General features: G+C 36.6%; 1 protein-coding gene across 1 annotated transcript in view; it reads right to left on the reverse strand.

Moving 5' to 3' along the window:
* Nucleotides 1-15385, reverse strand: part of LOC150100654 (protein O-glucosyltransferase 1-like) — a 128145-nt gene that overhangs the window by 98194 nt on the left and 14566 nt on the right. Inside the window, exons 2-3 of the mRNA XM_090401777.1 lie at nt 9549-9642; nt 3779-3919 (exon numbers count right to left, since the gene is read on the reverse strand). Coding sequence (XP_090257903.1) covers nt 3779-3919; nt 9549-9642 — 235 coding nt within the window. The remainder of the gene's footprint in view (nt 1-3778; nt 3920-9548; nt 9643-15385) is intronic.

The raw sequence follows: 15385 nt of genomic DNA on the forward strand, positions 1-15385 counted from the left end.
TCAATGATTCTGCCTATTTTCATTGTCTTTGTCTTTTTATTGCTGACCTTCATACCATATCTATTACAACAGCTATTCAATTTAGTCAGAGAATCTTGCAGACTTGTAGCGGATTTATTTAGAAGTATAACATCATCCGCATAAAGCAAAGAGCTGACATTAACATCTCCAATTTTGATATCATGTTTAATACCACTTTCCTTCATAATGTGATCCATATAGATAATGAATAACAGAGGGGATAATGTACATCCTTGTCTCACACCAGATTTAACATTAAACCATCTTCCTATACTTCCTTCAATTCTGCTGACTTACAACTCAAATAAAGACTATGTATTGCTTGATATAATGCCCCATTGACACCATATAACTGCAGCGTATCGAATAGCTTCTGCCTTGGCACCTTGTCATATGCCTTTTCCAAATCGACAAAACTTAAATACAGATCTTTGTTATATTCCCATGCTTACTATTTGTCGTAAAGTGAAGATCTGATCCTGACAGCCTCTATTTAGCCTGAATCCAGCTTGTCCTTCACCAAGCATTTCTTCGACAATTCTTCTCAACCGTTTCTCAAGTATACTTGCATAGATCTTGCCAGGAACACTCAGCAGAGAAATACCTCTGTAATTCTCACATTCAATTTTATTTCCCTTTTTATATATGTGTACTATGAGAGCTCTACTCCAATCATCGGGGATTCGTCCCTCTGTCCAGGCTTTCTGAACTATGCAGTGCAGTCACTGTAAGACTCTTATACCACCATACTTCAGCATTTCTGGTGGAATATCATCTCCTAGAAATAAAACAGTTGATAAAACACTAAAAACCACAGATATGAGAGTTCTGAAAAAAAAAAAAATAATAATAATAATTAGGGAAGGGAACAGATGGCATTAATGGCTGAATCATATTAAAAATACAAATATTATGAAAGAAATCGAGAACTGCAAGCATTCAAGAATGTGTAAGCAGAGCAGTTAGTGGTATTGTCACAGAATGGAAAAGAAAAGGTTAGCAAAACAGGTATTTGATGGTGAGTGGAGACAACAGGGAGGAAGCTAAGATGTAGGTGGATTGATACAGTTAGAAGTACCTGAGAGGATCAAAGTATAAGATCTGATAATAATTGAATATCACATATAAAAGACTAATTTGAAGGAAAGTTGTTGATAGAAAATTAACAATAATGCAAACTTTTCATGTAAAACTATTGGAGTATCCGATATGCTGTGAAAGTACACATTAGAAATTTGCTGATATTCTAATAATAGAAGTTCTTTAAGAAGTTTTGAATCTTCGTTTTTTGTAACTATCTTAAAATATCATGTCATCATGAAGCTTTGGTTGAAACATTTCAGCAGTTTGTAATAGTGAAGGAATTCACTAAAACAGAATTTTTAGTAAGCATTTAGATTCTACTGTTCCAGTTTCACATAAATTATGTCTTTTTTTTTCTTTTAACACATTTCACTCCAAGTATAAGTTATTAAAATGTGCATATCCAAGATGCTGTGGATTTTTTTTTTTTTTTTTTTAACTGTTCAGTAGAATATTATTTTTAATCTTATTATGACATCTCCAAGGAGTCATCATGGAAGGGTACATTACACCACTACACACAACTGATAGTCTCCTCTACTTAATCATTCAACTACACACAAATTACCAAGATTGTAGAGATTCACTGTTTATCATGACAGATTGGAAATACTCTCATTAAGATTATTTTATTTTAACTATTAAATTATTTAAGAAATTTACAATGTATACTGGAATATTAATTAAAAGAAACTTTAATAAATACTTCCTATATTTCGGCAATGTTACATTGCCATCTTTTTGGGAACATACAACTATGACATTGTGCACACAGGCACTACAAAAAGCAAATGAGGCAGAAAAGAGAAACTACTGTTGTTCCTAAAGCCCTAATAGTGCCCCCTAGGTGGGCTATATTGGGTTGTCTTGGCTGTTGGGCTGATGTTCTCATGATGCAAGCTTCCCAAATTTGGGGCAGTCTCATGCACCCAAATTTGTTGAGGTTTGGAAAGATTTTTAGAGCTGAGGCTGATTCTATGAACAATCTTTCATATTTAAACTTGCTGCGGTGTATTAACGTGGCTTTCTTCCAACGTATCTGTGGCAGGTATCCAGAGCATGGTCTGCAAGCCCAGAGTGGCTGTACTGGTGAAACCAGATGTAGTCTTTGTGTTCCGAAATCCTGACATTGGCTGTCCTGCCTGTTTGGCCCAAGTAGGACAGTTTACAGCTGCAAGGGACCTGGTATACCTCAGATAGGTCTAGGAAAAGTGGTTGGTCTTTGGTGGAGCAGATAAGGAATGCAAATTTTTTATATGGTTTGTAACAAGAAGTCAGGTCATATTTTGTTTAAGATTTTGGTTATTTTTTCAGAGGTGCCCCAGATATAAGGAATGGTAATGGATTTAGTGTCATGGGGAGAGGGGGGGGGTTGTGGTTTGTAGGTTTCAATATTTTTTGGGAGTTGTAGCCATTGGCTAAGAAAGTATTAAGGATGTGGCTTAGTTCAGTGGTTAGGACACTGTCATCTGAACAGATTAATTTTGTCCTGTTATATAGTGTTTTTATAACTCCATATTGTTGTGTGTGGGGGCAGGAAATTGCTGGTAAATGTATCTGCCTGTATGGGTGAATTTTCTATAAACAGAGAAAACCAAGGATCAGGCTAGCAAGTGATTAGAGTGTCTAGGAAAGGGAGACTGTTGTTTTCCTCTTTTTCCAAGGTGAACTGGATTCTCGGGTGTTGGTTGTTTAAGTGTGTTAAGAAGGAGTGGAGTGTATCTGAGCCATGTGACCAAATAGCGAATACATCATCAACGTAGCAAAGCCAAACAGTGGGTTTTTGTGGGGCAGAGTTTAAGGCTTTCTCTTCAAAAGTCTGGCCAGGGGTGGGGAGAGTGGTGAACCCATGGCTGTCCTCTATCTGTTTGTAGAATTTTCCTTGCCAAACGAAATAGCCTGAGTTCATTGTGAACTGAAATAGGGCTGAGATATCAGGAGGAAATTTGGCTTGGATGAGCTCTAAGGTTTCCTTGAGTGGGACATTTGTGAAAAGGGAGGAGATGTCAAAACTGACCATTATTTCAGTATGTTGCAGTAAGAGGTTTTTTATACTGGCTTTGAAGTGGGCTGAGTATTTTATGTGTGATGGTGTGTTACCAGTATTGTGTGAGCGCTTTGGCTAAATGTTTGGCTGATTTGTATGTGGGGGAATCAATGCCATCCTATAATGCTATGGGACGTAATGGCACATTTTATTTTGTATTTTTGGAAGTCCATATATTCGGGGGGGGGGGGGGGGGCTCTAGAGTTAAAAGGTTTTAGTTTGTTGGTGTTGGTAACTTCCACAGGCCAAGAAGTGACCTTCTTAAGGAGCCTTTGGAGTGTTCTAATTTGGGAGCTGGTGGGATTATACTCAATAGGGAGGTAGGTAGCCTGATCTAACAATAAAGCTTTATTGTTATAAGCCTTTCTTCAATATTTTATTTTAAACAAGGACACAACATGTTTTCATATCATTTACCTGGCAGCAGCATTAGAACGAACTGATGATGCTACCAAATAAATGATATTAAAATGTTGTGTCCTTATTTAAAATAAAAATCATTACATTTAATGAATTTAATGGAAATGACTGAGAATGATATACAGTTTATAAAATAAAGCAAAAACAATGTTTGAATTTACATTAAATAATCACCAATGAATATGATAAAAGTGAGTCTAAACATACCTGAATGGAAACATGCACTCTCCTTCTTTATAGAGTTTGTGATTAATAATTTGATAATGAGTCCCTTTGTCTTCCATCATATTGATCATTTCTTTTGTTATACCAGTATTTTTCCATGGAGATAAGTCCGATTCAAGTACACTGAAAGTATTAAGTTGCAAGTCTGCTTTACAGGCAATGCTGAATGTTTTTTTTTTTTAAATATTAATTTTTTATAAAATTATTATTAAAGTTCATTCACTGATAGCAAACAACAGACTGAACAATCTTTTATATTTTGTAAACAACATTCACACACATGGCATGAACAGAAAAAGAATGAACATAAATTATAAATATAACCTGAAAGGGAGGGGGGGGGGGGTAACAAATTATAATACTCATAGAACATATAAATTGCAGAGCTGTTTCAGATAATTAAATTTAATATATGCTAAACTTATGCTCTTAAATTTTTTCTATTGTAAACCTATATTACAGTATAATAGCACTGCAAATGAGTTAAATAATCTGGAGTCTTCTATAAATAAGCTGCCATAGCGCAATTGGAAGAACAATGGAACACTGCGCCCTTCGATTGGAATTTCCCATATAAGGATTCCCCTCGTCATGATGAGGGGAATCTTTATATGGGCTTTTTCAATTGAAGGTGAGTTAGCCAATCTCATACGGTGGTAGCAATGTTTTTTCTCCCGGAAACTCAGGTTTCCCACATACAGACAAATCGGCCTTCAGAACACACGCAATTTACAGACAAAAATACTGTTCTTGGTGATGATGAGTGATAAATAGCGTTCATCATCGTAGTTGGAGAATTAAGTAGTAGTGGAGAGGATGAGATGTATTTAGCAAAGTAGAGTCCTCCCACAATGAGTCCTTGGACTTCCTGGAGGTGTCATGTAAAAATAATAACAATAATAATAAAATAAGTTCGCTGTTGGTCACTGCATATGACCAATACAAGTATCCATACCAATGATGGGATTCACACCCAGAGAGTGTCATTTGGAGAACAGATATGTTATTCATTTGGTCTGCACTGAAGTATAAAAGTTTTGCTTTCCACAGCTCTCAAGATATAAATGTATAAAATACTGTGTATAATATATATATATATTACACAGAAATTATTATTATTATGAGAATAGGGCACTCCACAACTGCTGTATATACTCTACTTAATCCAACCATCTACATATTATATTATTTACTATCCACACACTACACCTGGAATTAAACGAATAATGTCAAATAGGAAATGAATTAAGGAATAAGAAATGGTCCAAGGTTGTTCAAGACAAAGAATGAGGTATCAAAATCTCAATCCTCTTTTGCAGATCTGCCTATATATCTCTAAACAGTTGCAAGCAATTACCAGTACATCTAGAACGGATTCTGAAAGGACCAAAGGAGAGTCAACTTATACTGTGCAGATATGTTTTCTGGTTCCTCGCCAAAACTATTAGCTTTAACATATGTTCAACCCTTGTGTATTAAGCATATAGATGGTCCTAATGCATCATTTTCCCATAGGAAAAACAAAAACTCCAAGTTTCATAATTTTCCTTCAATTCTCATATCCTGATAGCTATAATAATTTTCAAATTCCAACAATTCAAAAGCTCCCTGTCTGATTTTACAACAGAAAGAGATCAGAAATCAGTATTTCTCTGAGTCAAAACTAAGTTTATATCTGAAGTATTTTCATGATTAGGATGCTTGTATATAGACTAGACTGTTGACTTACATCAATTGCCTTACCATTGTAAAATATCGTGAGAAATAAGTTTTGTTTAAAGAATTTTTGCTAAATATTTTACAATAAATTTTGTCTATAATAATAAAATAAAAGAATATACTTAGTTAGTTGCAATAATATAAAATTGTAAAAGTATAAATGCTGTTAAAGTGCACCTGCACTCTAGAATTGTTATTAAGAGCTTAAAAAGAAATAAGCTGGATTAGTGCCGAATGCCATGAGAATCGTAGGGCAAGCGGCCAGCGATGACGTAGATTCATTCATTGCTTGTGGCTAATTCTGGAATGTTCCGAATTTAGAACAAAGGACTGAGAATAGAATAAAAGGGTAATACAGCACTTGGTTCAAGGCTTTTTTTGACCTATAGCTGATTTTCCCTTGGAACTCGGCTCTTCACCTACGAGGGCTCCTTCCGGAGTAGAAGAATAATCGTTCTTCCCGCTGCCAATGCCTGATGTATGCCTGCCACCCGTTCGCTCTAGGCTGCAGATAGCCACGGCAGAACTCCTTTTGCATATGTTGAAGGGAAATTATCTAGGATTGACCTGATGAAAGTATCTACGTGTTTCACTAAAGAAATCAGACTTTCTTCTCAAGATTTGTTAACAAGTAAGCCTTCATTTTGCTTGCAGTATGTAATACGATTGTAACTAGAAATCGTAATAGAAAGAGAAAGGTTATTTGTTTACTGCGATTATATGTGAACATCTTTATAAGGGAAGAAGTTGTTTTGTTAAGGTTGTCTAATTCATAAGATGCTTGAAGTAATGTCTGAAATAGTCTTATATAAGTAGTGAATGTGTTGAAAGAGAATTTAGTGTACTATCCTTCCTAGAACAATTGTGCATGCTTATGAGTTAAACTGTGCCATAGAGGATACTTTTATGTCAAGCAAGATTAAGTCATTCTGCTAGAGAAAGCATTTATGTTTATGTTGTTCAGATAGCGAGTTAATTTGTGATTTAAAGTGCATTTTGTTTAAGTTAATATTTAATCAATTTTTTCTATGCTCTGTATTATATCATTGGCTTGAAAATAAACATGTTTTGTTTTTATAACTACCTGGTTCTCATTCCTAAGACAATGCACTATCCTGAAAAAATATTAACAAGCCTGCAGGAGTAAATTATAACAGTGAACCACGACTTGCAATTATGGAATTTGTGTAGAAGTATTAGATGAAATTCTGTTTTCATCTTGCCCTGACTTTCAAACAAAAATAGATCAATTAAGTGGCGCAGTCGTTAAGATAAATAAATTTCTTAATTGATATTGTGCGATTGCTCAGGGACTGTCACGTAAGATAGATAGAGTTAAAGGGTCATGACAGAAATCAGTTTTGGCCTTTGAGGTTTCTTCAGCAGCAGCCAGAACCAAAAGTCATAATTTTTCATATACAAATAGTCAAAAGGTGTATCATCTGCAATAATTCAACCTTTGTGTCTTCCTTGGAGTGGTTCCCAATGAAGAGACCTAAAATAAAAGTTGAACTAGTCTAGGTGGTGACCATTCACAACTCAACAACAAACCAAAATTATGCAATTTTATTCTGAAAATCAATACATTTTTGGTGAGTGAATAATTTCGTGATAATCTGAAATTAATTGGCCATCACATTCTCCAGATGTGACAGCTCCTGACTTCTTCCTATTGGGTTACCTGAAGAAAAAGGTGTGTGTGTGTGAAAAAGTCCTAGACAATCCAACAGCTGAAGGAGAACATGCAGAAATTAGGGTGCTGTAGCCAGAAGCATTAACAGCTGTCGTGAAATATACTGCAGAAAGGACCTGCTTTGTGAGGCTGAAAATGGAAAGCATTTACATGATGAGACTTATCCAAGTCAATAGCTTATATTCCAATTGAATATTCAGTTTGTGCAGAGTCCTTAGCAAAGTCTAACAGTATCATAGTGTATCCAGGGCAGGTTTTATCATTAGGCGAACCTAGGCAATCGCCTAGAGTAGGTAAGACTTGCGTACGTGTACTTGTGTGAGTATGACAAAATATATATAGAGAGAGAGACCATGTATAGGGGGCACCTAAATTTTCTTTGCCTATGGGCATCAGATACTCTTGGAACAGCCCCCGAGTGTATCCAATTCCTTTATCCAACTCAGCCATAACATTATTATAAAATGTGAGCAGATTGCTAAAACATGACCTCCCTTTAGTAAACCTATGCTGTTCTTTGCAAAGTACAGCTTGCCTGTCAACCCATTTCAGTATTCAAATTCTTACCAACTTCTCAAAAATCTTCACCATCACTCCAGAGATACTGACAGGTCAGTAGTTAGACTTATTAGTTTTTGCAATATCAATGTACAATGGAACTATCATACACTCTTTTCATTCCTGTGGGATCGCTCCTGGGCTGAGACTCAAGTTATATAAGGGTGGTCTGAAAATTTCTCGGCTTCGACCATAGATATCAACACTATTGGCCCAATTTTTTTTTTTTTTTAAGTTGGTACATCGGTCATAAGCATCCATGTGAAATTGCAAGTCATTCTATGAAGTAGTTTGTTTTATACATCTATCTGAAGCAAAAGTGTTGTCTGTATCCCTTGACATGGATAAAATTGAGTATCATGCAGTTATAAAATTCTTTGTAAAAGAGAGTTTAATGCCGAAAGAAATTCATTCGAAGTTCATAAAAGTTTATGGGTACTCTTCTCTTTCGTTTTTGACAATTAAGAAATGGGCTGCTGAGTTTAAATGTGGTCATACCAGCCTTGAAGATGATCCACGTGAAGGAGACGTCCAAAAAGTGTAAACACCAGAAATCATTAATCAAGTGCACGATATGGTACTGGTTACCGGCGAGTCAAAGTGTGTGAAATTGCTGAGACTATATGCATTTCAAAAGAACGTGTAGGATATATTTTGCATGAAGAATTGCAAATAAAAAAGCTTTACGCAAGATGGGTGCCACGTTTGCTCACAGATCAAAAATACACTTGCATGAAAATCTCTGAACAGTGCTGGAAGCATTTTAACAAGAATAAAACTGATTTTGTGTATTGATTTATTACTCTTGATGAGACTTGGATTCACCATTACACACCAGAATCCAAACAGCAGTCAAAACAGTGGACAGAAGCTGGTTGTTCAGCAAAGAAGACAAAGTCAATTCCATCAGCAGGAAATGGCATCAGTGTTTTGGGATGCTAAAGGCATTTTGTTTATTAATTATCTTGAAAAGGGTAAAGCAATAAACGAGGAATATTATTCTAATCTTTTAACCAGACTAAACGAAAAAATTTGTGAGAAAAGACCCAGTTTGCAGAAGAAAAAAATCATCTTTCATCAGGACAATGCACCTGCCCACAAAGGTATTTTGGCAATGGGAAAATTAAGGGATCTGCAATATGAATTGTTGGAACATACACCCTATTCCCCAGATTTGGCTCCCTCTGACTTCTTTCTCTTCCCAGAACTAAAACTCTTCCTTGCTGGTCAGTGTTTTTCTTTGAATCAAGAGATGATTGCAGCTGTAGAGGGGTATTTTGCAGATCTTACTGAGAACCACTACAGGGATGGGATAATGGTGCTGGAGCATCACTGGAATAAATGTATTAGTCTTAAGGGAGATTATGTTGAAAAATAAAAATAATTTTGAAATTATAAATTCGTGTTTTCATTGTTAGGCTGAGAACTTTTCAGACCACCCTCGTACAAACATGCCAAGAGCCAAGTCATTTCGCTTGAACGTTCCTTTCCAGACAAACGTATAAAAGGTGGAAGAAGGCAGGAGCGATATGAACGCACGTGCAACACCTTGTCCATGATAGATAAATAGATAGAGAGAGAGTAGAAGAGATTTAGAACACAGGTGAAAATAGCAACTCTTCTGATAATAAAGAATATTTACTTCATACCATATTTTTTTTTTAAATATCATAATATTTTAACTTCAAAACAATGGTTATAAGAAATATTTTCATTAATATGTTAAGTGAATGAATTATGTTAATACATTCCATTTCCTGTCAGAAATGTAATTACACTTACTTTTTATAACAGGAACAATCAGAGGCATTGCATGAAATGTATGACTTCATGGCAGTTTCAATTTTATTTAAATAGAAATTCCACTGATTTTTTTCTGTAAAATAAAAAATAATGTGTGTAAATAATAATACCGTATATCTTAAAATATGCTAAAAATAAACCAAAAGTTCACTGTAACATTAATATATGGAATACTTGCTTTAACATCAATATATGCTAAGCTGACATGGTTAAACTATTCTTGAAGTGTATAATAAATTTAGTTTAATCCTTTATCCAAGTGTGATAACAAGATATTTTCAGGCGCAAACCTGAAGATATTTTGCGCCTGAAGATATTTTCAGGTGCAAACAAAGTTTGTGGCTGAAAATATCTTCAGGACTGGGGTAAGGTAGTAGAACACCGGGCAACTAGTAGCAAAGGTGGACCAAGCTAATAGACTTTCAACATCTTTCTCTAAATCCAGAGTAATTTAATAAAAAGGTGGCATACCTTATGGCAACTCTTATAGGTAAAGATGACCTTGCCATTGCTTCTGCCTGGTATCTCCTGCCACTTCTGGGCTTGGCTCCCTCTGAAGAGACCTCAATAAAGGTCGAAACTAGTCTGGGTAGTGGCCCTTCCTTAATGCATAACATTATACATATCTGCAAGGAGATGTGTTTTGCATTATGGGAGATACTGAGATATGAGTGATGTTAGCTTGGTCCACCTTTGCTACTAGTTGCCCGGTGTTGTACTACCTTACCCCAGTCCTGAAGATATTTTCAGGCGCAAACTTTGTTTGCTCACACTTGGATAAAGGATTAAACTAAATTTATTATAGTCTAACCAAGTGAAAAATAAACTTTCAATATTCTTGAAGTGTGTGTGTGTGTGTGTGTTGCTAAATACATGAAAATTAAAGTTAGATCCACTGTCATTTTGAGTATTTAAGATCTTACTTAAGAATTTGAAATTTCCTACCATAGTTTTTAAATATTTGACAAATGGAAGAGTGCAATGAAAATGTGGAATATGTGGACTTTTGTTGGTGAGCAGGACAGATTTTTTAGAATTTACAATCATAAAAATTAAGTTTTAAAAGTAAATATAGCTTTGAAATACAAAACAACAGTTTGCAGAACTTGCAAACACTTGTAATGCTTTTGTGTAAATAATTATCTTCATAAAATTCTTCATATGTACCTTCAAAGGGGGGGGGGGATGTACATGATACTATGACGATACCATGAAAAGTTTACATTATTAGGAAAGTGACTCAGTAAGGACAACAAAAGTGCAGCATGTGTAGGAATTAGCAAATCAAGTGAAGAAAAACCCAAGAGTTTTTTTAGATATGTGGCAAGTAGAAGGAAGAATGACTGTGGTAAGATGATATTAATGGATGAAAATGGTAGAACAGTAATTGCTGCAGAAGACATTGCTGAGGTATTCAGTGATCAATTTATTAGGGTGTTTCATCCTCATATTATTATTATTATTACTACCCAAGACTACATGGAGTCAAAGACTCATCTAGGAGGTCCTTTTATCAACCACACAGCTCATCATGCCGTGCTTTAAACACACTCAAATTCTCTGCAGATACCACACTCTCAGACATGGCATTCCAATCATTCACAACTCTGCATGAAAAAAACCTGCTTCTCACCTCCCCCTACTCACACCCTCCTTATACAGCTTCCAGGGATATCTTCTGGTTCTCCCCTGATCTCCCACTATTTTCTGTGGAACCTCTCTAGCATTGATCCTATAACAACCCCTTAATAACTTGTAGGTCTCTATCATATCTCTCCTCCTGTCCACCAGACTCTGCAAGTTGCATCTTCTCAATCTTTCCTCATACTCGACATTCCAGAGGTTAGAAACTACCTTAGTCATTCGCCTCTGGATCCTCTCCATCTCTTCATCCTTCTGAAAACCAGGTGACCAAATCTGGACACAATAGTACATATGTGGCCTAATCAAAGCCTTATACAATAGAACAAGAATCTCCCTACTTCTACAAGTCAGTGCAGTGTCCTCTGCATCATTCCCTTAAGCCTTTGTGTTGTCTTCACAATTTTGGCTATGTATCCCCTGAATTTCAGATCCTTATCTACTATCATCCCCAGATCTCTTATTTCCTCCGCTTCCGACAACATATCCTCACCAAGCATAAATTCTGCATCCCATCTTTGTTTTCCAAATTTTAAGACCTTACATTTTGCAACATTGAACTCACATCCCCATTTCCGTGCCGAATCATTCAATTTATTCACGTCTTCTTATAAAGTCGCAACATCTTCTCTACTCTTCACGGTTTGTACCAACTTTGCATCATCTGCAAACAACTGAATATCTCCATCCAAATCTTCACGAATATCATTAATATACAAGTTAAACAGCAGTGGCCCTAAAACAGATCCCTGAGGCACATCACTAGTAACTTTCCTTTTCCTGGATATCGCTCCACCATACACAACTTGTTGATACCTATTAGATAGCCAGTCTCCAATCCAATGCACCAATCTAATATCCAACTCCATCCACTCCAGCTTGACTATCAACTTATCATATGGTAATCTATCAAAAGCCTTTGCAAAATCTAAGTATATTACTGTGTATCCTTCTCCTCTGTCCATGGAAGCAGTCACCTTATTGTAATAAATAGATTACTAAAACATGACCTCCCTTTAGCAAATCCATGCTGTCCATCAAAGATAATACCATTGTTGTCAACCCAATTCTGGATCCTAGTTCTCACGCACTTCTCCAACAACTTGACTACAACACCTGACACACAGATAGGCCTATAGTTTGATGCTTGAATTCTATCACCTCCTTTATGAAGTGACACAATCTTGCCCTCCTTCCACTCCTTAGGAACTTGACCCAGTGCAGGACTCGTATTAAAAAAAATTGTCAAGGCCAGCATCAACTTCCTGGCACATTCCTTCAGAATACATGGTGATATATTATCAAGTCCCACAGCCTTATTTACATCTAGTTTGCTCAACTCCCCATACACCTCTTGCTCACTTACAGTCAGTCTCTCTTCCCCATCATCAACTGCTCTCAATCTCTCCATTCACATTTACAAGATTGAATGACCTTTATGAACTGCTCATTAAGTATCTCCACCACACTTTCTGCAACAGCTGTCTTTATACCATTTTCTCCAATCAATGTCATCCTTCCATAATCATTCTTTCTTTTGCTGGCTATATATCGAAAGAACTCCTTAGGATTCTTTTTGGCTTCATTAGCTAACTGCTGTTCATACCTCTCTTCAGCTACCTTCACCAACCAAGTCACTTGCCTGGTCTTTGTAGTCCTCATGGAATTGGTTATTTGCACTTCTCTTATGCTGCCTCCATAATGCCTTTTTTCTCTGTATCACATGCTTAATCTCTTTATTCATTCATTTCACACCTACCTTATTTAACCTTCTCACACTTGGAATACATTTAGACATTGCATCTACTAGATAGTTTTTGAAAATCCCCCAAGCTGCATTGATCTCTTTTCCAGCTAACTCTTCATTCCATGTTACACCTGCAAGCAGTCTCCTGAGCGATTCATATCACCTCCCTTGTAGTTCCACATATACCCTTTTCTTACAGAGGTGCTCACACTGCTGGCAACCACCCAGGTAATCACCTCCTGGTCACTCTCAACAATTGGTGGGTGATTTGACACTTCATTTATAATTATATCCTCTGATGAGATGACCAAATCCAATACCCTCAATGCTTGTGTACCCTCTGTTACATATTGTCTGAGTTAGTTATCCCTTAAAAACTCAAGAAACTCTTCTTTACTTCCAGTTGCTATCTCATCATTCCAGTCTATATTGCCATAATTGAAGTCACCCATAATGATCACTCTTTTCTTATTTGCTTGGCTAATTTGATTATACATTTCATAGTCACACTACCATCCAAATTTCATGGTCTATAACAACATCCAACGAAGTATTTCATTCCATTCACCTCTATCTCACACCACTGCCTCAAAACCACTGGCACTATTTCCCTCTTGCATCTTTATTTTGTATAGACATAACTCTTTCTCTATCATCAATAGCTTCCCCCCCCTTTTTACCCCTTATATCCTCATGAAACACATCATATCCTTCCATCTCTATTAATGTCAGGATGTCGTCCTCATCTAACCATGTCTCAAACATGGTTAGATGAGGAATTGTTGGAATAAGTGACACTTATTCCAACGATTTTTGGGTGAACAGACTCAATCAGTGCAACCATTTCATCTGCCTTGTTTCTTACATTTCAGGTATTTGTATATAAACACAACCGCTCATTCCTGGTTCTACAGCTAATTCCACTGATAACACTCATTCAATGTGATCTCTCCATGCTCGAATGGGACCATTTCCCTTTCTGCTTATTCATTTTAGAACCCTCTTCAATTCCAAGTGTTTCATCTTGATCCCAGGTCATCTAATTCCTTTCCTGTCTACACATGCTCTCACATCCTCTTGGAGCATCCACCTTTCTCATGCTGTGTACCCCTGTCCATCCTGAGCCTCCCCGAATCATGAATTCATGAGAACCTCAAGTGTAGAGGATATAGGAGAGAATGGCTTAATTGTAGGTGAGCAGGAGGTATATAAAGAAATAAATAAACTTGATGCAATAGGATTTGATGACATATCACCATGCATCTTAAAGAAATGTTCCAGGGAACTGGAAGTAGCCCTGCATTCCTATTTAATAAGTCTTACAACAACACAGTTTCCACGAGAGTGAAAAGAAGGTAAAATTGGTGGTGTTCCCCTGCACAAAGATAATGATAAGGCTGTAGATACAAACTATAGGCCAATCTGCATATCTGGAATTGTGGTGAATTTACTAGTGAGATTGCTGAGAACTAGGAAACAGAAATAGGTTGATAACAGCAGCATTCTTTGCAGCTGTCAGCATGAGTTTGTTAAAGGGTGATCACATTTTACTACCTTACTTATGGACTATAACAAGGTGATAAATGTGTTGGACAAGGGAGATGCATATTCAGTAGTGTACTCAGATTTTGCAAAAGTCTTTGATAGACTGCCTGCAATGACAAGACGGTATATGACAATAACAGGACAAGCTGTTAAATAAATTGAAACAGATGGGATTGGATAACAGACTTCTGAGTTAAATCGGTGACTGGCTGTCAGATAATTATCAGAAAGTTGAATATGGGAGTGCAGTATCCCAAAAGAGGAAAGGTTATTAGTGGTGTGCTGCAGGGGTCAGTTTTGGGACATTTGTTGTTCATTTTGTATATTAATGATATTGGGATGGGTTTAACTGGTGATATGAAGCTGTTTGCAGATGATGCAAAATTGGGATGAGCAAATGCAGAGTCAAGCAGATGTTATGGCCTTACAGGAAGACTTGAATAGATTGCATGAATGAGAAGGTTAGTAGAACTATCAGTTCTACTAACCTTCCCATTGTGTAAGGTTGTGCAAAGTGTAAGGCTTTGAAATTTGGTAAGCAACGATGAAACACAAAGTATACACTTAGTGTGGAAACTTTAAAGGAGGTAGAAGAGATGAGAAATCTGGGAGTGATGGTGGACAAGGGCCTGAAATTTAGGGGCCACATTGTACAAGTTGTGGAGATGTTACATCAGATAATGGCAATGGATGCCAAGGACCCTGACGTGCAGAAATAAAGAGGTTATGATGTCATTGTATAAAGGCCTTAATCAGTCACATGGATTATTGTGCACAGATTTGGTCACTGGGTTCACATGATGACGAGGATATGTTAGAAAGGGTCCAGAGAAGATTCACAAAGGTGATCAGTGGTCTTTGGAATGTGGAGTATGAGGACAGA

This window comes from Typopeltis vanoorti, chromosome 12 (assembly GCF_054136105.1).
Source record: "Typopeltis vanoorti isolate ZY-2024b chromosome 12, IOZ_Tvanoo_1.0, whole genome shotgun sequence".
In the NCBI taxonomy this organism is placed as follows: Eukaryota; Metazoa; Arthropoda; class Arachnida; order Uropygi; family Thelyphonidae; genus Typopeltis; species Typopeltis vanoorti.